Here is a 25,040-nt window from a genome sequence, read left to right on the forward strand (position 1 = left end):
GTCTGGACAGTCTATCAGAACTAATGCAAGATTAAGACATTGCTAGTAAATGCCTGACTAGGAGAGTACATGTCAACAATGTTTACAGAGTAACTGATGAGTCGACGTCAACGCGTGTTAAACGACAAACAGGGATTTAATATCTGAAAATTAAGTCCGAATTGTCAGTACTGCACAAGCGCGATGGATTTTATTTAGTCATTCACTAGGAACTGAAATACTTTAATGACGTCATAATTATGACGTTACATTCCTTTTACAAACATTTCAAAACTCAGTGGGTGACAATTTGTATTTATTTGCGTCACGAATGTGGTCAAGGACATGAACTTTGTAAAACATTACTTGCAATTTTACGAAAATATGCTGTTGAACACATGCAATTATCACCTTTTTTATGTTTCAAACTTCGACAGCTGAATAACTTGGTTAGTTGACAGCTGGTGTTAGAAGTGGAATGTTGTGTAGATGTCGTGTAAATATGTATCTTAGTGTGATTTTCAACTGCTAGTCCAACATTGGAGAAACTCCTTGGACAGATACTTCCTGTAACTTAACGTCGGAGTGGGATACAAAGTGATGGGTCAGTTAACATCGACGGCGTTGAAATTCTCAAAAATTCTCAATTTAAATATCTGGGATCACTTATCCAATCGGATGGTGACACGCTCCCAAATGTTTGAAGCAGAATGAACGTTGTCTGGATGAAGTGACACCAAGTCATAGGAGTCCTTTGTCATCGGAGGTTGCCAATGTATCTGAAATCCAAAATCTATAGAACCATCATTAGGCCAGTGGCACTGTATGGAGCCGAGTGTTGGCCGGTCACAAGGAGACATGAACAACAACTGCATGCCATGGAGATGTTTCGCTGGCCAAATGGGATTCATTCACTAGACAGGACCACATCAGAAATGAGGAAGTTCGGATGGCATTTGGTATGGGGCCCAGTTCCTGAGAAAATGCTATGGTATGGCCAGGGGCGAAGCGTCAGGGGAGACAGGGGAGACAGCGTGTACCCTTAACATTTTGTGAAAGAAATATTGTTTAGTTAATTCAATTACTTTTTAGAACATTAAATATTTCCAGATTCGTGACATTATTGTATTCCCCGCTTTACTTATTTTCGTCTCACTTCGGCAATGCTAAGGCTCGCGTTAGTTACACGAAGCACGTAGGCGAAAGTAGACGCTGTCCATTCTGTGTATTTTCCCTTTGATTTTCAAAGCTTTCAGATAGAGCAACACTAACGCTATCTGTAGGTGCTGACTGTGGAACTATGACTTTCCTATAGCGAGATATCTCCGCCCAGTAGACAGACTTACCAGCGTCTCTTCTTGCTCTCATTGGCTAGTATTTGGATCTCTCTTATAAAGGTGCTCTTATTGGCTACCATCTTAGACATGCTTTTAATGTTATTAATTTGAATTTACTTTATTATAAGACACGTTTAAAAATAAATTAATAATATTTAAATACGAAGTATAGTAAACTTACACCTAATAAATGAATGACAGCATCAAAACCTTTCAAGTACGTATATTTTCTTGCCCGCCAATATTAGTTGCGGCATTATAACCCCAATAACTATTGGCTTCCAGTCTTAATAAGGTACTCCAGAGTACGCATACGAAAAAAATTGCTTAACTTGATGCTGTATATTCCGTTAAAGTCATTTTCTAGTGAACGGGCTATGAGTGCATTCAAATTAATTAAAACGTATTTAAGAAATTGGATGACTAACCAGAGACTGTCTAACTTGGGAACTCTAGCTATAGAAAAGAAATTTCTGTGGAATCTTAGCAAGACGCCTGACTTCAAGACGAGAGTAATAGATATATTTGCCGAAATAAAGGACAGGCGGATTAAACTCATTTACAAGAATATTGTTTAAGGTGACTTGTACGAACAACTATTTATTTCTTATTTCTCTTATTCAATATACATAACAATGAAATATATTGCTATTTTTTTCTAAAAGTATGTTGTCATTTGACAACTCCCGCGGCCTATTTCGTCTATATTTAAAAATAAAGCAAGTGCACGTAGGGTTATAGGTTGTTATAGGGTTTGTCTTATTTTCATATTCATTAATATAATACTGAATACAGATGTTTGCGTCGAAAACAAAATTCCATATAATAATATGATTAAAACAGTTTAAATAAAATAAATCTGTGTCTACCCCCTTACTTAGTTCACGCTTCGCCACTGGGTATGGCCACGTGCTACGCAAAAACGGTTCTTCTTTTGCGAGAAGGGCATTAAACTTAAGCCCTGAGGGCCGCAGATCACCAGGGCGACCAAAGAGGCGCTGGCTCGACACTCTGCAGGAGGACATGCGTGTGATGAAAGTCTCTCCTGAAGATGCACAATACCGGATCAAGTGTAAGAGGAAGTGCAGAATAGCAGACCCTACCATTAAGCAGGATAAGTACTAAGAAGGAGAAGAAGAAGAAGAAGAAGAAGAAGAAGAAGAAGAAGAAGAAGAAGAAGAAGAAGAAGAAGAAGAAGAACTGTGATATGATTTAGTTAGAGCACATATGAAATGGAAAGGAAAATTGTTAGTTTTCCATGAAAATACAAATTAGGCAATTCTATTTTTGACAAGAAGTATATAAGAATCCAAACGTCCAGTGAATTGTGAGTAATGTATTACAGTTTAATTCGCCTTAATAAGTTATTTGGCAGTGTTATTATCCTGTCGTTTTTGACAGTTAGATACACATAATCGTAAGTAGTGATGTTCCAAGCTTTACATTGTTGAAGATCGGGTTGCTTTGAATATGTGTAGGATTGTCAGTATTTCCGCATGCCTTTCTGTTTTCTTGACATTACTTCCTATGGTTATGTGTGATTTAATTGTTTTTCAAAACCATTCTATTTTGTTTTATATTCATTATTTGCTTTTGACATTTTGCTATTTAAGAGTTACGTCATAGGAAAAATGACTGCCTCTATTTCCTGCAGCTATATTAATAATGTAATCTGTGACGTCATAAACATGGCTAGCACGCTATTTATTTAGCTGTACTTAAAAATAAAATTAATTTCACCATCCCGTGAAAATTGAAAAAATCATCGTATATTTCGAACTTGAGCTTATTTTTTGGACATGGTCAAATTTGCCCAATATGTTAAAAGGCATCTGGGATCCTTTCTGGCATTGATCTGATATTTTACCAAAATCGAAACGTCCACCGCTAATCATTAACACAACCGTCGATAGTTTTATAGCGTATTTCAAACTACGCCAAAATTAGTTCATTTCTTCAGAATGTTTAGCTTATTTTGTCAGTGACTATATCGATCTTTGCGCCTCGAAAAACCACTGTGTGTCAATGTTTAGGAGATAAATACTGACCCGCAGCACATGTATAGCGTACAACGAAAATTCGTCATACAATACTGAACCTTAGATGACAGAACATTTCTGGTCAGAGTTCTAAACTGAAATATTATCACATAGCGGTTTTTCTAGGCGCAATGATGATATCTTCAATGTAAGATCAGTGCTGTTTGACAGCTAAGGTAGTTTCTATTTTAACCAAAATGAAACAAACGTTATTTCCAAAAACCATTATCTTTATTATCATTTTCAATGATTGTGGGTAATGGTAATTATTATGATCTGAATGTCTTGAAACATATTGAAATTACGCTAAATGAAATTATTTAATACATTCCTGCAGGTGATCTGTTGACTGATGTTCTCTTCTTCTGCCACAATATTACGATCTTGTTTACAGCCCACGTCAATCGTCTATGCTGACCCTATACAAACAATAGAAATTTACGACATAATATACTCGCAATTGTTCATAACATGATACAGTGTTCAAAAGAACTCATGCAAATGTGCTTTTACTGGACAGATGAAAAGCGATTGTTGGGTCAGAACGATCAATTTATAGATCTCATTGTTATCTAATAGTTTTATCCTTTAACTATAAGAGAAAATGAATGGAGAGTTTTGAAGAATTAATTCCTGAATGGAAATATAACTTTCCCTCAAATAAGGTTTACATTGATCAAACAGTAGACGCAGGCAGAACATTATTTCTTGGGCTAAAACCCTGATATTTTTCATCCCAATATTATGTAGGAAAATAATTAGGGTTTTCTTCCCTTTGGATGTATCAGTGCACATAAAATACATGTAAAATTAAAAGTTTTTTAAAAAAGCTCATTTTTTGGTAATGATATTCTCTGAACAGTTTACGCATAGCATTAAGGGTTTAAAGTTTAAAATTGAAAGTTTTGAAATATTTTGTTTGAGGCTATTGGTATCAAAAGGAGCAATCTCCACTTTTCGTTGGAAATGAGTTACTGATACCGTTGTGTTGTATTAATAGCTGTCTTTAACACTATGTTGTTTGTCATTTTCAAAAAGAACAAAATCCCATCGTTTCAGAGCACGAAAGTACAGTGTGAATTTCAAACAGAACAATCTCCGCCATCTGTTGGTATCAAAAGGGACAATCTCCAGAACTACCAATCAGCTCTTCCTGCTCACGCCATGTGAGTGCTGCCATATTGGTTCAATTGAGTTATAAATTGAGACTGTCTTGCTTATGCATGCCTATTTTTCGGTTTTAGAGTTATACTGGAGGTATTTTCGGTGTTTTGAAAGTATATGAACGTGCACGAACATATTATATTACCAAAACAAACTGTAGCTTTCTTCAGTGTATTCTGTGATGGACATGCTACCGCAAAACGTGACACCTGTGTCACCCACAAAAGCGAGGAAATAGACTCACGATCATAGGAAATGGAAATCACTTGTTGCAAAGAAAGTGGCAATAACATTCAGTCAGTAAATTTCTTTTACCAGGTAGAAATTCAATTGGGAAATGGACTTATATACTCTTGTATAGTCAGTATCCATATGAAAAGATCACAAACATAGGGCACTTTATTATAACAGCTATCCTTAGTTTAGAGACTTCTCTTCATTCTTTTTACTAACTATCTGAAGGATAATGTTAATTTTTAAATTTTGTGGTACCCTATATTGAATGTATTGGTAATTTGTTTGGAAATCTATACTGATGGGTTTCGTGCTGGTGGTCTTCCGTTTTTCAGTCTAGGTAATATTATTCATCACTTTTGTAACTCTTAAATAAATTTACAGTACATTATAGTGACATTCTTGACCTTTCAATCTAGTGTAAAGAAAATAGTGTAGGTATCACAATTCTGTAAGTTTTTAGCAAAAAGAGCAATCTCCTTACGTGTTGGTATCAAAAAGAGCAATATCCACTAAAATCTGAAAGTTGGTATCAAAAGGGACAATCTCCGAAATACAATTTAAAATACCTAATTAACGATTAATTATATGATAGGTTTTCTTTGATTACTCGCTCACAGCCTGTCTATTGTGTATATAAGACAAAAATCACCCAGATAGAGTGAATAGAAATGTATTAAGTAAAAAATCACTCCCACTGTAAAGTACAGGAAGGTGGAGATTGCTCCTTTTGATACCAATAGCCTCGTTTGTAGTGTTGTTCTCTGTACAGCTCAGTCAGATTCTTCTCAAAATGATCGAAAATACTGATCTGATTCTACAAAGAACAACAGGTATACTTCTAGTTTCTGGCGTTTCTCTTAAAAAGAAGAATTTGCTTTACGTCTCGCCGACACAGATAGGTCTTACGGGCACTATGCGATAGGAAAGGGCTAGGAGTGGAAAGGAAGCGGCCATGGCCTTAATTAAGGTACAGTCCCAGCATTTGCTGGTGTGAAAATGGGAAACAACGGAAAACCATCTTCAGGGCTGCCAACAGTGGGATTTTAATTCACTATCTCCAGAATGCAAGCTCACAGCGAAACCCTAACCGCATGGCTACTTGCTTGGTTTGAGGTATTTTGCTCTTCACACATATATTTATTGTAAAGTTGAAATTTTAGACAGCTATTTGGCGAAGGCTAAGATTTCTTTCTGATGGTCTGATGGAATTATCTAACAACTATTGATTTAACAGCTCATGAACAGCTTCCCATGAACAAAACTGCAGTTCTCCTGTTGAAAAAATGTCTACCCTAAACCATGTATGTAAAGTGGATTGGCGCCACTCATGGCGAATGGTATTTTATAACACATTTTCATTGGGCTTTGATGGAGTAAAATTAATGGCATGATGAGGATCTGTGATAGTGATAATGGAAGAATTTGAACTATTATTTACCGCATGGAAATAGGCAGAAACCAATCCAAACCACGCCGTTACAGGTCTCCAACAACCCCCGAAAGAGTAGTGGGTAATGGCAGTAATTTAAGTATATTAGAACGTGTATCTCTGTACCAGCTTATCTTTGTCCCAAAGAAAGTAACCTAGTACACATTTCTAATTAGAGCATATCTACTGCAGAGCCACCCTGGATGAACCGTACTGTAACTAAGAATCACAAACAAAACGAACCGAAAAATAAAAGAACGAATTCCAGGAAAGTTCGTCTATACCCCAAATGTAGGGACATTTTCGAAATATTAAGACAGTAATGATTCTTAACTGATCGAAAAGAACGATTCTTAGAAGTGATACTGCTACTTGGCAGAAGTTATGGGGAGCTGGCACTACGTAATACGTTGTACCGTCATTAATATGGACTAGCTGGGTGTAATTTTTGTCTGGATCATAGCCAAGATTAATTACTATTGATTATTTTTTAAGAGGGAGTAAGATTGGCCAACCATCCTATTTAAACACTAATTAGGGGTAAAATGGAAGAGGTCCGGCACATAGAAAAATGAACGTGTCGGAAAAAGAGACGATAGTGCTATGGAGGGCGTCAAAATTAAAGACAAACCTAAAACCGTCGGGGTTGGAAAAGAAGAAGAGTTGACCGAAGAAGGTCGGATAGGAAAAAGTGAAGAGACTGGCACAAGTACGTGAAAACAATGACAGACTAAGCTAAGTGCCCCGTAGTTGCCAATTCACTCTCCTAGTTTGGGAGCCTCTGGAGTCCCCTTTCGTTACCTCTCATGAGATACTAGGGACACTGGGGATGTATTATACCACCCCCATCCCAGAGGGCCCGAAAACATTAATTCTGAAAATTTCCGCATATGGAATCTAGACTAAGATACAGCAACGAATGGCACTCAGGCTTACGAGATTTTACTCGCATAAATGAGCAATAATCTTCTGAAAATCACTTATATAAGTGAAATGTCTGAAATTTGATTTGTCTATTTTACACGATCTTGTACGTTATAAGCTATCATATTAGACCTTTTCTGTCCGTTTGGAAGTGCCAGGCCTCTCGATTATATATTATATCAGTTACCATATTCTTCTTAGGACGCCGTCTCCCTACGAAGATTGGTGATCAAACTGATTATGACAACTCTCGAAACAGCGGCTCGAAAGATGTCGATGGAAGTTCGTCCATGCCAACGGCGCAGCTCTTTAAATCAGATCGTCTCCCTTCCATTTTCCCCTCTCATGATGTACCTGAGCTTTCGTTCCTTGATGGTCGTTATAAGCTCGTTTTTCTTATTTAACAAGTTGAGGACTTCTTTCCTACTCAGGATATTTGAAGCATTCTTCTGTGCAAGTATATTTTGAATGCTTCAATCCGACTCTCCAGCAAAGGACTCGCGGAGACTTAGCTCCACGCATTCAGAAGAGAAAACAGGTATATTCACGAGGAAGACTTCTCTAACACTGACGGATGATGAAAGAAAGTGGGCCTTCCTCTGTCAGCTCTGTCAAATAAATAAGTATACTTAAAGGGATATTAATAGTGATAATAACAATTATAAATTGAGTATGTAGAATGTTCTGTTGGCGTATTATTCGCAGTCTACTCGAACCAAGCAACCGCGGCGTGCTATTCACGGCCGAAACGGTTTGGTCTTCTCCCCTTATGAGGCTTTTGCTGACTCTATTGAAAATCAATGCGTAACTCACGATCTTTCTGACGAAGACGATGACGAAAACGAACTACGGACCCGTAAGATACGAAGAAAAGCCTCGACTTTAAAAAGACAATGGACCCCTGACAATGACATTCCTGACATCCAGCCTCGCGAGATTCGCAGGGTCATTAAATATTTAAATAAGTCTCCAGATGATGACAGGGTATGCAAAAAAGAAATTAAATCACTGCCATATAGGGCAGTTATGCCTTTGCTGGCAGGACCTAATGTTTACAGTGCACTATGTCTTCTGGTATAGGCTAGAGCAATTTTGCTATTTTCATTGATCTGTTTCTGTCTCATCCTTGGCTTTGACAATATGAAAGTGACTGAGGTATGAGCGATGCTAGTAATGCTCATGCACCCAATCCCTGCTATGAATGGTGTGAAATTGTTAATCATAGGATTGGTTTGTGCATGCATTTCAGTGGGCTTGGCAGACTGATATGTAATAGCAACTTCTGGCTCAGTGAGGAAAGCAACGGGAAATTACCTCACTCCTCATTTCCCTAGTACGCTTCCTCAGTAATGCCTAGGCAATCTATGACAGCTGATGACAGAGCTGTTGAGGATCCAACCAGCCTTAGGGCTGAAGACTGAACATTAATATACACAGGGCAGTAATATTTTTGACTACTATCTTTTCGGCCTGTTTGAAATTGGGATACTTCCCTGATATTTGGAAGACTGGTAAGATGATAGTCATTCCAAAGTCAGGGAAGGATAGATTATTCCCACAAAATTATAGACCGATAAACCTGTTCAGGTGGTTCAATATTTCCGTTGAGGTCAATATGAGATACTGCTCGCCGCGACCCACTAGCAGACCATGTGCCCACCTGCAGCTCCAGAGCACATTCCATTTCCTCCTGCACACCGCTGCACTTTCAGAGATCATCTATTGAGCTGTGTGCAGAAGGTACCGGTACGTGGTATAATTTTTATGAAAACCATGTGCTGAGGTACAAAACACTCACGTTGGCTGTTAAAATAATGTATTATTATTATTATTATTATTATTATTATTATTATTATTATTATTATTATTATTATTATTATTATTTCGTTCTTCTTTCCAGTTGAACCGTGTTGTTGTTTTCTGTACATTTTATACAGTTTCACGACATTTCAAATACATTGCAGTATACTTTGTCAAGGCGACTGAAATATCCTTACTCGATACGAGGTAATCAGTCTCTTATGCAGTTAAATCAACTACGCAGTGTTGCCAACCCATAAGTCTTTTCTCCGCTAAATTTTAGTTGAATATCCGCTATTATTCCGCTAAATTTCGAACTGAAGCAAAATAGCATATACCAGCTGTTTTAATTAAAAAGATTAACTCAACACTCACAAGTTTCAGAACGGAGTTCATCTTCTTCTCCTCCCCGCAATATATGCTTTGAAGCAGATGTGCTGGATTGAGGTCTTGTGGTTTCATATGAAGCCACATGGTACCATTATTTTTCAAAGTATATGCTCGCACTTCACAGCAGCAAAGCACATACGGAAATTTCCAAATCTATTTCGAAAGTTATTTTCATTTTCATGACTGTTTTCATTGCTTTTGATAAGATCGGAAAGAAATAATGTCAAACAATTTCGCATTTATATTACACCGCCAATAGATGCATCGTAGATATTTGGGCTCAGTGGGAAGCTCAACCAACTAGTATTTTAAAGTTTAATTGTTTAACCACTCTTTACGAAATATCTGACTATTTTTTAACCTCTTCTTTCGACATATTGACGTGCCAAAAAAACCTCATATCGAAAGAAACACGTTATCAAACACGGCACTACCCGGCTCCTCAAGAGTGCAGCAACGATTTTAACAAATTCTGACTGAGGCTGTGGGCCAGAGCTGGTCTAGAAAACGAGTCGTAGTATTCAGTATAAGTTCAATACAATGGGAATAAGTAGACTATTTTGCCGTAGTAAGTTCTATATTTTTTTTCCTGGCGATGAAAGGTGACATTGTCACCGCTGAAAATCGCTAAAAGAAGTTTGACAATCCGTCAAAAAATCCGCTGTCCGCTAAATGAAAAAATCCGCTGTTCTATTTAAAAATCCGCCAAATTTGGGGAAAAATCCGCTGAGTTGGCAACACTGCAACTACGAGAGTACTTATAGCGCTTGGCCTTCAAATAGCCGTTTTGCTCTCTTCTCTTTGGTTGACGTAAGCCTCGCAGGGCCTCTTGAAAAGTCGGGAGTCACTTGCCAGTTAGCTGCGGATTGCCGGTGCTGTTACGTAACTTGAGGGTTCGTTCTGTATGCTCATGTTCTGACCTGCATTTTGTAATTTATGTACAATAGGCATCCAAGAATTGCTGATTTTGTATCCTTCCTCTTAATTCATATAGTTCGGGTGTGTCTTAACCCTCAGCTACTGACGTGGGGTCTCACAGACTCCTGAAGGGTGTCCGGACCACGGACATTCCATACCATTTGATTTCGTACCAACTAGGTCCTTATCTACCTGCCAACAGTTTTCCCATAATCCACAAATATTTATGCGAGGACAATCCGCACCACTTGATGACAGATGAGAAAAACATTTCGTCGCTGCCGGGACAAAATCTCCTATGTGAAATTTTTTAGCTTAGAACTTTGGCCGGTAAGGTTCTCTCATCTAAGGTGCAATATTGTGTGAATATTGTCGAAGCATTCTCGCTCTTCATGATGTATGCGCTGCGGGTCAGTACATCTTCAAAAATATTATCACATAGGATGTTTCTTCCCGGCAACGACGATTTGTTGAAGGAAGCGTCTATATTATTTTAATTGCCCATTAAACTATAATTATCACTTATGTTTACATAAATATTATCATAAGAAAGTCGAGTTTTTTAGTATAAATCCTGAAACAAAACAGTACAATAGAAATATCGACCTACATCGTGTTCGGGCGCAATGTGCTGACGAGGACAAGGATGGATAATATTACTATTATTGTGAATATTTGAAAACTATTGCCTTATTTCATTATCAAGTAAAATAAAAAATTCTGATGAAATGGCCGATTTGGGCTTAAAGGCCACACGGGATTGTGTTCGATGGAAGGTTAACATCAGTTGTGGTTACACCATGCGGCTTTTACAATTTCGGAATTGTAACATGAAGTTGTGTACTAGAAGCCTCCGTGCTTCAGACGGCAGCGCGTCGGCCTCTCACTGCTGGATACCGTGGTTGAGATCCCGATCACTCCATGTGAGATTTGTGCTGGACAAAGTGGAGGCGGGGCAGGATTTTTTTCCGGGAACTCCGGTTTATCCTGTCATCTTTCATTCCAGCAACACGCTCCATTAACATATCATTTCATCTGTCAGTCATTTATCATTGCCTCAGAGGAGTGCGACAGGCTTCGGCAGCCGGTACTTTTCCTATCCTAGCCGCTAGATGGGGCTTCATTCATTCCATTCCTGACCCGGTCGAATGACTGGAAACAGACTGTGGATTTTCAGTTGTGTGCTACGACTAAGGTCGGTCTGTGTGCGCACTTCGAACGATACGCATATAGGAGGAAGCGTCAACTGATGGACGATACTCTTACTTGGAATTGTGTAGGCAACAATCGGACAAGTATTGTGCGATTATAAAATCAAGAGGAAATAAAATTATTGATGGCCTTTCAAGCAGTCACAAGTGTGGAGTTCCGAACGATGCGCAGCTAGAAGTAAATAAACGGACGCAATTGGCGAAGTAAAGGGCGCGGGAAGAAAAAAAAAACTATTTCAAAAAATTCACACCCAGGTTCTCGGCGATCTGCACGACAAAGCTTAGTGTAGTTTCTCATTCTGTAGATTCTTACAGAAATGAACACTAACATTTTTTATTTTATTTTATTTTACAACTCAATACATCTTTACAGGTAGGTACCGTTCTACACTTGAAATTTGTTATAGCGAAACATCATTCGTACATTAAATTAGTAAGTATAAAATGCAGAAATTAGGTAGACAATTATATAACCTTTTGTAAGACTCATTCACAACAGCAACTATTAAAGTTAAATGATATCACATATTTGTATAGATACTGCATTTACACTACAACCAGACTAAGCCTAAAAGATTTAAACTACACTAGTAAAGCACTTTGTATTTAATCGGGATAACTTAAAAATAATAGAGGGTTATTATTAGTTGTAAGCGAATAACTGGATGAGCCGAAATCCCGATTGCCAGTTTTAAAATCTTTGTCGTATCCTTTCAATATATATAAAGGTTTTTCATAATAATTGTCATAAGTTGTTGTACCCTTTAATACTCTACTACTAATAATACTACTACTTCTACTATTATTATCATTATTATTATTGTACCAGGGGTATACCTTTCCCGGCTATTGAAACAGCGCGCCTCCTCTAAGGCCATCTATGCCAACGGACTTGAACTTTTAAACTCCCAAAAACTTCCTTCTTGGACGGCTAGAGGGCTGTAACATCGATTTATTAGCGCACTCTTATGACTAGACACAAACTACTTAACAGAGAAATGTTTATTTTGGGAGTTGGTAAACGTTTTTTTTTAGGATTGTTTCTTTTATGTACCGAAGTTGGCAACACTTCAGCTGGTTCCTCCTCTGTTGTAATCTACCCATCATATGGTTGTAAATATATTCTCAAGCCAATCAAACCCGGGGGTGTGTATGGAAATTTAGCCTATCTGCATATTGTAGTTTAATTTAATCTGGAACTTTCCTCTATGGAAATTTATAAACAGGGCAGTTTAGGACCGTCTTGTCTGAATTGCTCCAGTGCTTGAGAGTACGACTTGACGGAGGCCATAGAAGGCTAAGGAGGCAGGGGCGCGGTCTGCCTGAAGAAGATCCAGCGATACAAAGTAAAGGCAGAATTTACCTAAACATGTGATAGTGCCTGCGGGTAGTTTGAGGGGAAGGTTTCAGCCGTTTCTTAAGTAATTGTGTATTTTGGTTGTTGAAATGCAGTCTTCTGACTCTAGTTCTATTCCCTACGGGAAAATATGTAATATAAGGGAATGCGAGTGGTGACCCTCAGTCGTCTCCCCTTCAACTTTTGAATTGGGTGACTAAAGTTTTCAACCTCTAAATTTTTAAAATCTTGTCTTGGCTTTAAATGTTCCTCCTTTAGTCATCCTTCTTTAGTGTGGGATGTCCGACTCATTGGCTGTACGGTCAGCGTACTGGCCTTCGGTTCAGAGGGTCCCGGGTTCGATTCCCGGCCGGGTCGTGGATTTTAACCGTAATTGGTTAATTCCAATGGTACGGGGGCTGGGTGTATGTGTTGTCTTCATCATCATTTCATCCTCAACACGACGCGCAGGTCGCCTACGGGAGTCAAATAGAAAGACCTGCAGCTGGCGAGCCGAACCCGTCCTGGGATATCCCGGCACTAAAAGCCATACGACATTTCATTAGTATGGGATTAGCCCCTGTGTCATTTGTCCTTAAGCCCACATAGGTTCTTATTCTTCCAGAAATTTCTATAACAGTGCTTGTGTTTCGCCTCCTTGGCTTTTGTTGATGGTCAGTTTTTGCAACATTTTCTTTTACTCTTTAGGCCTTGCGGTATGGCTAATTATGCCTCTGTTTATTCTGTATTTTTTCGCTAGTTGCTTTAAGTCGCACCGACACAAATAGGTCTTACGGCGACTATGGGACAGGAAGGGGCTAGGAGTGGGAAGGAAGCGGCCGTGGCCTTAATTGAGGTACAGCCCCAGCATTTGCCTGTTATGAAAATGGGAAACCACGGAAAACCATCTTCAGGGCTGCCGATAGTGGGGTTCGAACCTACTATCTCCCGAATACTGGATACTGGACGCACTTAAGCGACTGCAGCTATCGAGCTCGGTGTATTATAATTAGGGTAACTGAACTTTGGTTCCCTTTGGGCACAGTAATTGAACTTATTGTGGAGCATTGCAATTGATGAGCCCACCATGGAGTAACCGTGTATGAACATTTTGAGGTAGGGTCGCCCTATGGGCTGCCTAGTGTAATTTACGTGTGAAAATAAACTGATTGCCTGTTCGAGGCTAGACTCTTGTATCTTGGAGTTGAGTATTCTAGAAAGTGTACCTGTTCGGAACAAACTTTGCTCTTTCACAAAATTGTACCTGTCAGGAGAAAGTATGCTCAAATTATGTTCAAATGTATTTGAAAGAATGGGAGCTTATCGCAAGTTATTTTGCACCTGATTTAGGACTTCTAAGTCCGAGGCATTGTTAGAGCTGACGAGCTCATTATTAAGTTACTCAAATTGCTTTTGTGTTCTATTAATTTTTTATCTCTCAATTTTGGGAAAGGAAAGAAATAAAATTCCCAACGTTTTCATAATAAAACTTGGTCTAAATAATACCCTGTACAGCCATTCAACCCAGGTGCTTCCTATTCCCCTATGAACCACGGACACCACGAAACATCATTATTATTATTATTATTATTATTATTATTATTATTATTATTATTATTATTATTATTATTATTATTATCATCATCATCATCATCATCATCTAGCGTTTGCTGATGATATGGCAATTGTCAAAGACTGATGCTCAGAAAGAGACTGCTATACTGGAAGACCAGGCAGCAAAAGTAGGATTTGAAATTTCGTATGAAAAAACTATGACAAATATAAAAAACACTCCATCTGAACTTACCATTGATATGAATAAAATTGCAAGAGTATAAGAATGTAAGTACTTAGGTGAATGGATACCTGAAAATGGCAGTGAAAATAAATCAGCAGCTTCAATAATTCAGAAAATGGAAATTGCTTTTTAACACACATTGAATGTTTATAACAAAAATAATACTTGTCCTGGAACTGTAAAGTTCGTCATTACTTGACTGATCAAACCTGAAGCTCTTAATGCTTCAGAAACGCTCATATTACATCATCAAAATTTAAAGGAACAATTAGATATTAGAAAAGGAAGTCATAACAAAAATATCAGGGCCCAGAATTAAAAGTAGAATACATTACCTCAAACCCAACTCGGAATTATATTTTAAAATATCTAAATCTACTGATACAATGAGACTGTGACCATTTGTAAAGAGTGAATAACACCAGATTTACTGATCGAATACTCGAGTTTCTGGAAATCAAACGTACGAGATTAAAATATTATAAGCAAGTAGAGAAAGACCTCACACCAAATCTGCAAGATAGAAATGTAATCAGGAAAATAGTTCACACAAGGGGATTTGAGGAAGATGAGGAGAAACCAACACGACATACTTGGACGGAGAAACAGAAATTACAACAGTCGATGAAAATGAACTATTGGGCAAGGACGAAAGCTCAACAAATGTTGATTCCGCGTCATCCTAAGTGACCCAGTTCCGTACGAGAAGAAGAAGAAGAAGAAGAAGAAGAAGAAGAAGGAGGAGGAATGCCATTTTTTACCACTTTTACCACTTCTGGTTCCGCTCTGGAAGAGCTTGACGGATTAATTGATACAATCGAGAGTACGTTTATTTCTTCTTGTTGGGCAATAGGACAAACACAATGGGGTTGACGTTAGTTTCTTCATCCGCACTACCAAAATCCTCATTTATGCTGTATATCTGTTAAAACTGTATACTAGTGCACTCAAAGGTACAATCCGTGAAAAGTTTTTAAAACATTTCAAACTCTCTTTGCTCTTGTCCCCACAGAAAACTATAATTCTGTCTTGTTCTCCATCGTCGGCCAGCAAAAAAGAAGTTTCGTCGGCCATCTTCAAGGTTTCTTGATCGGAAACCACTTCTTTGCGGTTGTTCGGCTCTCTGGTGTTCCCTTGCGCATTATATCTCTGCCAACGTAAGGTTCCTGTAATAGACTGCTGACTGGGCATTTTCGCAAGTAAGGCGGTAGAGGTGGGATCCCTCGCTGAGTCCGAGGGAAAAGCCAACCCTGGAGGGTAAACAGATTAAGAAGAAGAAGAAGATTGTATTTTTTGCTATTGGTTTGACGTCGCACCGGCATAGTTAAGTCTTATGGCGACGATGGGAGAAGAAAGGGCTAGGACTGGGAAGGAAGCGGTCGTGGCCTTAATTAGGGTACAGCCCCAGCATTTGCCTGGTGTGAAAATGGGAAACCACGGAAAACCATCTTCAGGGCTGCCGACAGTGGGGTTCGAACCCACTATCTCCCGAGTACTGGATACTGGCCGCACTTAAGTGACTGCAGCTCTCGAGCTCGGTGAAGATTGTATTACGTTCAAGTTCATGTGCATACTAAATGAACAGATGGTAAACAGCTTTATTGTTATTCCTTCCTTTATCGATCAGTGTCTATCTCCCGTTCACTGCTACTAACACCGCAGAGGAAATATGCATTTACAATAGAACTTTTTCATTAATACACATTGCGATTCGAAAGTGTAAGGAAGTGCATGGGTACCTCTAGTACAGAATAAGGCTATCTTACCTGGGATCAGAATAACGACCACAGAAAAGTATCGTCCCAGTTATCTCGTCTCTGATGAGGAAGATGAACGGATGATCAGCTCGGAATATCTGAACTGGTTCCTGAGAAAACCTTCTTCTCCCAATCATCTTAAGACCTGCAATACACAAGGAATGAAACATGATCTGAAGGGAAGTAGGAACACTAAAAATATAAAATGTTGAAATTATCAGTCTTTCATTCCATGAAAAAAATTCCTAATTAAATTGAAGTGTCATTTAATAAGAAACTCGTTCCAGAGTAGTCATTAATGCTCTAGTCCGAAAAATGGACATTTTTCCAATGTGTGGAAAGAACATCTCGTGCTTAAATTACACGAGTTCAAAAATTCCATTCCGCACGAGTAGTACAGATCAATCACCAGGAACGAACAATATTTTTGATTTGAAGAATGCACAAAAACCTAAGGGAAACACGACACATTATTTGGCAAAAGGCATCCGTTCACCAAACCCGGAAATCATAAAACTGCATTTGGTGTTGAGGCATGTTTGATCATTCGTGGCATGCTGTCTACCTGGCGGTTGAGGCCGTCCTATTATACCCTGTCCCACTCTTGGGCAGCGTCCGACTCGTTGGCTGAATGGTCAGCGTACTGGCCTTCGGTTCAGAGAATCCCAGGCTCGATTTCCGGCCAGGTCGGGGAATTTAACCCTCATTGGTTAATTCCAGTGGCTTGGGGGCTGGGTGTTTATGCTGTCCCTAACATCCCTGCAACTCACACACCACACGTAACACTATCCTCCACCACAATAACACGCAGTTACCTACACATAGCAGATGCCGCCCACCCTCATCGGCTAGAAATAGCCACACGAAATTATTATACTCTTGGACTGCGCCCTTCGGAGGTCAACTGTTTCAGCTGGACCCAGACACGTTCAATCGGATTCATACCAGCAGACATCGCAGACCATTCTATCCGACTGATCTGAGTCTTCCTGAGTATAATGTCAATATGACGATAGCTCTGCGGGCGTGCATTGCTGTCTTGCAGAGCGAATTTGTCTCCGATATGTTGTCGGCAGGGGTGAACGATGAGTTTAATAATAATTACAGGCCAGTTAGCTTGATATGTGTTACATATAAGCTTTGGCAAAGTACTCGACCTGATTATATAATGTAAGTGTGCGGAATTACTAATTTGTTAAAGGTTATTCCAGTGCGGCTTTACTTGTAGAATTTCAGCAAGATATATATACCAGGTGGCTCCCGAAGACCGTACTTTCTACTTACAAATGTCCCGCATGCACAAATGATGAATGGAATATCTACCAACTGATTTTCACAGGGGCACTACTGCCAGCAGGCAGGTTACGTCAGAATATGAAGAGATAAGAACCAGCCTGTCGCTCGCAACACGTTACTCAGCGCTACTGGTCTAATGCACCCCTTGCAATAGTAGACATCGTTCTGCACCGCATAGTTATAGGCTGGCGTATGGTACAGCCGCACTATGTTTGCTGTCTGCATATCGGCAATGGATAGTGTGTTCAGCAGCGACGAATACGCAAACATTATTTTAATCTGGACAACCTGGTCGAAATGCAGCCGAAGCTCCAAACAGACGTAAGCCTATGCCTTCTACACAAGTATTTCCCCGAACAGTATTAGATTTTGTTTCATACAAGCAACTCTATTATCGAGTGGAATGTCTACACGTATATAAATTAATAAGTTATTAAATTTCCTGTTTTGTAAACACGCTAAAGATGCAGGTTAAATACATTTACTTAATAAATAACGTAACACAAAACAAATCATTTAGCCCAGTCAGAGGAACCTTGTTATTATCTCCTGTTGAAATTACAATTACAATTGAATTTATTTTTCAATTGGCTTTACGTCGTACCGACACAGATACGATTTATGGCGACGATGAGAAAGGAAAGGGCTGCGCGTGGAGGCCGTGGTCTTAATTAAGGTACAGCCCCAGCATTTGTCTGGTGTGAAAATTGAAACCACGAAAAACCATCTTCAGGGCTACCGACAGTGGGGTTCGAACCCACTATCTCCCCGGTGCGAGCTCATAGCTGCGCGCCCTTAACCGCACGGCCAACTCGCTAGCTCAAAATTTTTGTAACGCTACTGTTTTGTCAGAAGTCACCCAGAACAAATCGAGCTGCTTTTCTTTGGATTATTTCCAGCTCTCGAATCAAGTAATCCTGGTGAGGCTCCCATATGCTGGAACTATACTCTAGTTGCGGTCTTCTTCTTCTTCCTTTCTTCATGGGGCCTCTAAATATTAGTTCCTATTTAGCGTCGACCTCTAAGATCTTTTGCTACCATGTTTTTCCTTCATTCCCACTAAATATATACCTGCTCCCTTCACAAAGCAGTAGGTTGTTCTTATTGGGTCTAGAGACTTTACATATTACTGCAACCCTTAAACACCCTCATAACCATGTGCAGAGATCTGTACCCTTTATTTACAATCGCATTTATGTGATGACTCCAATGAAGATCTTTCCTTATATTAACACCTAGGTACTTACAGTGATCCGCATAAGGAACTTTCGCCCCATCAACGCAGTAATTAAAACTGAGAGGACTTTTCCTATTTTGAGACTCACAACCTGACTTTTAACACCATTTATCAACATACCATGGCTTGCTGTCCATCTCACAACATGTTTGCCTGGTGGGAAAATTCTGCCGATGGGTGGAGTTCAAAGCCACCACATGTAGAATGTAAGCTAACAACTGCACAACTCGCACCGCGCAGTCAGCTCGCTCGGTGAATTATGTTTAGTTCAGTCCGGATTGTGGCAAGATTGACGATTCTCCTTAACACTTACATGATAGATTCCAGTACATTTTGTGGGAAGACCTTCAAGAATTGGAACTCCCCGGCACGTGTATTTGATCTCAAACATTTCTGGAGAGGCTGTCAAGTGGTGTGTGCTAAGTACTTCAAGGACATGAAATGGGTTCGACAAGTACGTTCAAATGCGAGTGCAGAAGGTAAAAAACAAGATGCAAGGAGACTTAGAATTTCACGTAGCTGTACTGCAAATAAATAACAGCAGAGGGCACGGACGTTCATGAAGTTCTTTGTTCTCGATTCTCTCTCTACTTTTTTAAAATCCACAGCCTGTTTCAAGTCATTCAACCGAGTCAGGAAAGGAATGAATTAAGCTCCCATCTAGCGGCAATGATAGGAACTGTGCCGGCTACCGAAGCCTGTCGCACTTCTCTGGGTCAACAATATGTGACTGATAGATGAAATGATATTGGGGAGTGTTGCTGGAATTAAATATCACAGGGAACACCAGAGTACCCGGAGAAAAACCCGTCCCGTCTCCGCTTTGTCCAGCACAAATCTCACAAGGAGTTATCAGAATTTAAACTACGGAACCCAGTGGTGAGTGCGCTGTCACCTGAGTTACGGATGCTCTCTACTGTATTTAATCAATCAATCAATCAATCAATCAATCAATCAATCAATCAATCAATCAATCAATCAATCAATCAATCAATCAATCAATCAATCAATCAAACAATCAATCAATCAATCAATCAATCAATCGATCGATCGATCGATCGATCAATCAATCAATCAGTCAATCAATCAATCAGTCAATCAATCACCACTGAACTGTATTTAGGGTTGTCACACAAGTGGCAGATTCTTTATCAATTGCTTACGTAGTATTTTCTTTATGTAAGGCCTGACTCAATAGTTAGTCGGTTCGAGTTCCGTTGCTGAAAAATTTTTCACCGTCGGAATATTGGCCGGCAGTGTAGGAGAAGTGGCGGTAGGTCTATGCAAATTCTGATCACTAGATTGCGTGCAAAAAGCCTGGATTCAATTCCAAATCTCTCCGCAGTATTGCTATGGAGTAAAACATAGCGGTTTCTGAATCGGCGCGCGTAATGTTTTCATATAATTTGTAATTTGATTATTGATTAAAAATAAATAAAACTAAATTCAGTTTAAGATACCAGTGTGTGTTTGGTATTTACCACAGAGATAACAAATTTCTCCTCCTGGGTTATTCTGATTCTCATACGAGTATTTTTTTTCTTTTTAGCAAATTAAGTAATCCGTCGATACAAGCGATTAACATTCGGATGACCGAGCGAGTTGGCCGTGCGGTTAGGAGCGCGACGCTGTGAGCTTGCATTCGGGAGATAGTGGGTTCGAACCCCACTGTCGGCAGCCCTGAAGATGTTTTCCCATGGTTTCCCCATTTTCACGACAGGCAAATGATGGGATTGTACCTTAATTAAGGCCACAGTCGCTTCCTTCCCACTTCAAGCCCTTTCCTATCTCTTCGTCGTCATAAGACTTATCTGTGTCGGAGCGACGTAAACCAACTTCTAAAACAACATCCAGGTGAAATTAAAGAACTTTTCTTCATCTCTTGCTGCTTGTTCGAATAAAGTATAAAATTCACCTTTTATTACTGGATCATTCAAAATAGGATGCCCCCACATTCGTCGACTCTTTCTTTTAGTATTTATTCTCTTCCAAGATAAATAAATCAGTAACAAAATAATTATAAACTCTTCCTCCAATAAATAAATCTGTCAGGGTCCATATTCCGTCGTGTCCGCAATCACACTGCAGTTCATTCACAGACACGTGTGTTTTGGAAAGCGTTGCCGCCAACTCTGCTGCCGACTCGGCGAAAACCGCCGTGTGTGCCATCGCCCTAAGGCATATGACGCTGTTAATGGTGATTCGCCCGTCGGATGGAGACATTAAATTTTGAGCAGATCCCTTGGTGTTATTTGACAGGAGCAGGCTATGTGCCGACACCGAATTTTCATCCTCTCTCTACCTCCTTATCATCATCCAAAATCCAGACACGCAGGTCGCCCATAGATGATCCGCACATTGTAGTCGGACACTCCCAACACTAAAAGCCATACTATAAATAATTAAACCTTAAATGATTTCAAACCAAACCACACCCCTGATGTGCCTTGGCCTATCAAGCGACCACTGCTCAGTCCGAAGCACTGAAAAATTACCACGAGTGAGTTCGTTGGGAAATTCATAATGTCCAATAACGGACCAACTATATTGGTATTATAAATTTACTCATTCGGGACATATATTTCAGGTTCCCTATGGGAATCAACATCTATATCATCTGATGGCCAGCCAGGCATCAATTTTTGAAAAAGAGACAAAGTCTCTCATAGCGCATTGGCACTGCCGGTGGTTCGAAGTATCCTACGCAGTGGCCTCCACAGTCAAAGAGCTACTAGTTTAGCTGAAGACCCGCTTACCCCACTTAGGGGTAAGAATTGAAATAACTTATTAAGCAAGCAAGCCTCCACAGTATGCACTAACGTCTTGGTAAGTGTGCTATTTACCAACTGATGAGCCCAACTTAGCACACTGAGGCGAAACGCTGGCAACCAGGAATGAGTTAGCTGGGAAATGTTTAATGTCCAATAACGGACCAACTACATTGGTATTATAAATGTATGATCATTTACGTGATTTTCAATAATTATAATTTAGAATTAAGGAGGATTTTTTTTGCTTGTGGGTAATTTTCACCCATCGCGCGTCCTTGCGTCTCGACAGAAAGCGCGCGTCCTGCCGGGTTAATACATTTTATCCTAAAAAATAAATACGGTGGGTAATTCGCTTCCTCCGTGGATTAGTGGTAGAGTGTCGACTTCCTGATCCCAAGATCTTAGTGTCGTACCTGGCAGCGGGATTCAAATTTGAGAGAGAAGAATAACTCCGTTCGGCACTCTATGTTGTATGGTCTGGGGATACAAAGATCTCAGGTGACACATTTGTGGATTACCCGACAAAGTGAACTAAATCTCAGCTAGTGATCATCCTACGGTACTCCGATTTACTCTGTTATCTAGTAGATTAAAAACCGAACGATGAAATTGACGCTCAGGCAGCCTAAATTGGCATAAAATTAAAATGCCTGCACACAGTAACTGAGTCCATATGATAAGGTTTATACCCAATCGAAGAAAAATACGGAGAATGAGGCAATATTTGAAATGTAGAGGCAAAATAGCAATTTTAGTTACATAGATTCTCAACCATTAGACAATCCGAACTAATAGTGACCAAGACCTATTCAGATTACAAGATTTTTAAGAAAAATGCTTCTGAATGGACGCCTGCTTGATAAAGGAACATCTGTATTGAACCCATGACCTTTGTGCCCTAAGAATATTATGTATTAAATTGTCAATTGGAATAAGAAGTTCGATTCTTGATAGCACGGAGTTGACACGTGGCGAGGGGTTGGCTACCTTCTGTCCCACGCTCTAGGATACGTGACGTCATACGCACGTGTCGACGGCGGAAGAATCTTAAGTCATTTTTGTGGACTATTTCAGAAGAGCGCGTGTGTATGGCGTACCCAAGCCAAGTCGACAAAATATAGTGCCTATCAAATGAGGTCATTTATCCAGCTAATTGAATATGTATAAATTTTAACTGTCCATGAACACTACCGCCGGAAATGTAGCAAGTATATAGTCACCTTCAAAACTCTTGTAATTACCGTTTAGTTAAGTCAGAAAAGTTACAGAAATTTCCTTGGCGGCAAAGGGAGATGCCCGGAGAGAGGGGGAACTTTCTATAAATAAGAAGTGACGCCATGATGAAGCCCCTGCATTTTGTATCACGAGGCTGAAGACAGAGGGTTGAGCTGCTCTGTAAAATCGAACGACAAAAGTAGACTAAGTCCAACCAACAGATTTTAGCCGTTGTGGCTGGAGTCTTGACTCCATGTGGAGATAGTTTTCTTGAGTGGAAATAATTGTACCAAATAGGATGGTCAAGGTACCGAATAAATTTGTATGTGATAAAGTAATTCGTGTGCGGAAATAATTACAGCCCATCGTGTGCGCTCAACAAGAACAGGTGAAGGGCATTTTCTTTTTTTATGCTTTATTTCCAGGAAACCGGAATAATAAAATGATCTGTACAACCAGAAATGTAAAAATGGCTAAATAAAAATGCCAGGGTCACAGGTGAGCCCTATGATGAACGCTGGCGTGACTTAAGGTATGTGACTTACCATCTTACCACCTATTATATCTTGTTTCATGATGTCTAAATTATCTGTATTTGAAGGGGGTATATACGACGCAGTTGGTCGTCCCTGTGTGGTTTTTGTAAATGTCAGAATACGACGAAAAAGGGTCATTTGTTTTATTTTCCACTTGGATAAATTTTCGAAGTCTTGCGAGTGCCGTATGATGTTGGAAAAAGGTTAATAAATAGGGTTTCGAAGTGATATCACGTCCATTGTAGATCGTCATTTCCGTGTGTTTATTGTCTATATTTTGTGATGTCAAATTAAGAAGTTCATTCGACGTAAAATTTTTCTGTCTGAAATTTTGACGTAAATAATATAAGAAATCCATAGTTACCCATTTTCATTCGAGTGGAAGCGCGCTATCGGGTGAGAGTATAGAGTGATGAATTTGGTCACGGAGTGAAACGTTTTTCTAGGCCCATTTTAACTGAGTCTGGCTGACAATAAAAAAAAAGATTTAGTAGAATTTTACAGTCATTTTTGGGAAAATCCAGTTATAAAAATACGATATCATCTTATGCGAAGTTATTCATTATTAAAGCACTGTGCGTTATTAGACGTCATGGATTCTAGTAAGGATTTTATTCCAGTTCTTTTGTCAGTGATAGTCGTGAGTTTGGGAAACAGAGGTTAGTTTTGTCGTGTGAGTCGAGATGGGATTTATGAATCAGGTGTTGGAGACCTGTCAATGAAGCCGGGACTTGTGGGAGCCCGAGGAAGATTTTATAATGTTGGGAATGGAAAGCAGTGTACAAGAATCCGCGCCGGTATTAATTTGCGACGTGTACAATTATTGTGGGCATTTTGAAGTATAATCTATGTGCATTTTGTTGGTTAGAATATCGTATTTGTGTAATTATGTCGGCTGAGATTAAAGGTTGCATTCTGAGAGGCCAGTCAGGTAGAACGACCAGATGTCTCATATCACTGCCAAGCGAGCGTTGGGGCGAAATGCCGTCGGCTGATAGGTGTTCGCCGCCCGGATAACGGAACATGCAGAGTGTATTACGCATTGAATTGAGATTGCATTTCTCGGCAGAGGATAACGTTAAATGTTGGATTTAGTTGAAATTTTCATCCGGGAATAACGTGTGTGTTATTAGATACGGTAAATTTGTTTAATTGAGAACGTAATGTGCATTTGAGACCACGAACTTAGAGTATAATGAGCAAGATTAGCCAAATTCAGGGTTGTCCAAAATATAGAGCGATGGTAGTGATGATTGTTTTGTCTGTGAGGGGTGCGCAAACTTTATGGAATGTCATGACTAGATATGACATCGTAATTGTCTTACATTATACGGTGAATTACTTTTGTTTGCACGTAATTATTAGGGTTATCCAAGTGTTAATAATGGCTAGGGTTAGATTAGATTTAAAGTGTGAGGTCATGAAACAAGATATAAACTGGACATGAATGATGTAATAGTTCTTTTCCAGCTATCGGAATCAACAGATAAACATCACAGGATTAAAAATTTTACGTCACAATTGCGTAGGAATTTGTGAAGAAACCATCCGTCCGCGGAGATAAAATTTGTTGTTCTTTAAGATTTCATTAAATCATTTAAATTTATTTAATTATTAAATTCAGTGGAAACCGTCTTTTGAAATAACTTTAAAACACGCGAATAAC

At 39.4% G+C, this 25,040-nt stretch overlaps 1 protein-coding gene across 1 annotated transcript in view; it reads right to left on the reverse strand.

Annotated features, from left to right (window-relative positions):
• Window positions 1-3,615: 3,615 nt before the first annotated feature.
• The window catches only part of LOC136875953 (serpin B6), a 177,103-nt gene continuing 155,678 nt past the window's right edge, over window positions 3,616-25,040 (reverse strand). The window contains exons 9-10 of the mRNA XM_068228277.1: window positions 16,329-16,464; window positions 3,616-3,774 (exon numbers count right to left, since the gene is read on the reverse strand). Coding sequence (XP_068084378.1) covers window positions 3,756-3,774; window positions 16,329-16,464 — 155 coding nt within the window. The 3' untranslated portion in view covers window positions 3,616-3,755. The remainder of the gene's footprint in view (window positions 3,775-16,328; window positions 16,465-25,040) is intronic.

Source organism: Anabrus simplex, chromosome 6 (assembly GCF_040414725.1).
Source record: "Anabrus simplex isolate iqAnaSimp1 chromosome 6, ASM4041472v1, whole genome shotgun sequence".
In the NCBI taxonomy this organism is placed as follows: Eukaryota; Metazoa; Arthropoda; class Insecta; order Orthoptera; family Tettigoniidae; genus Anabrus; species Anabrus simplex.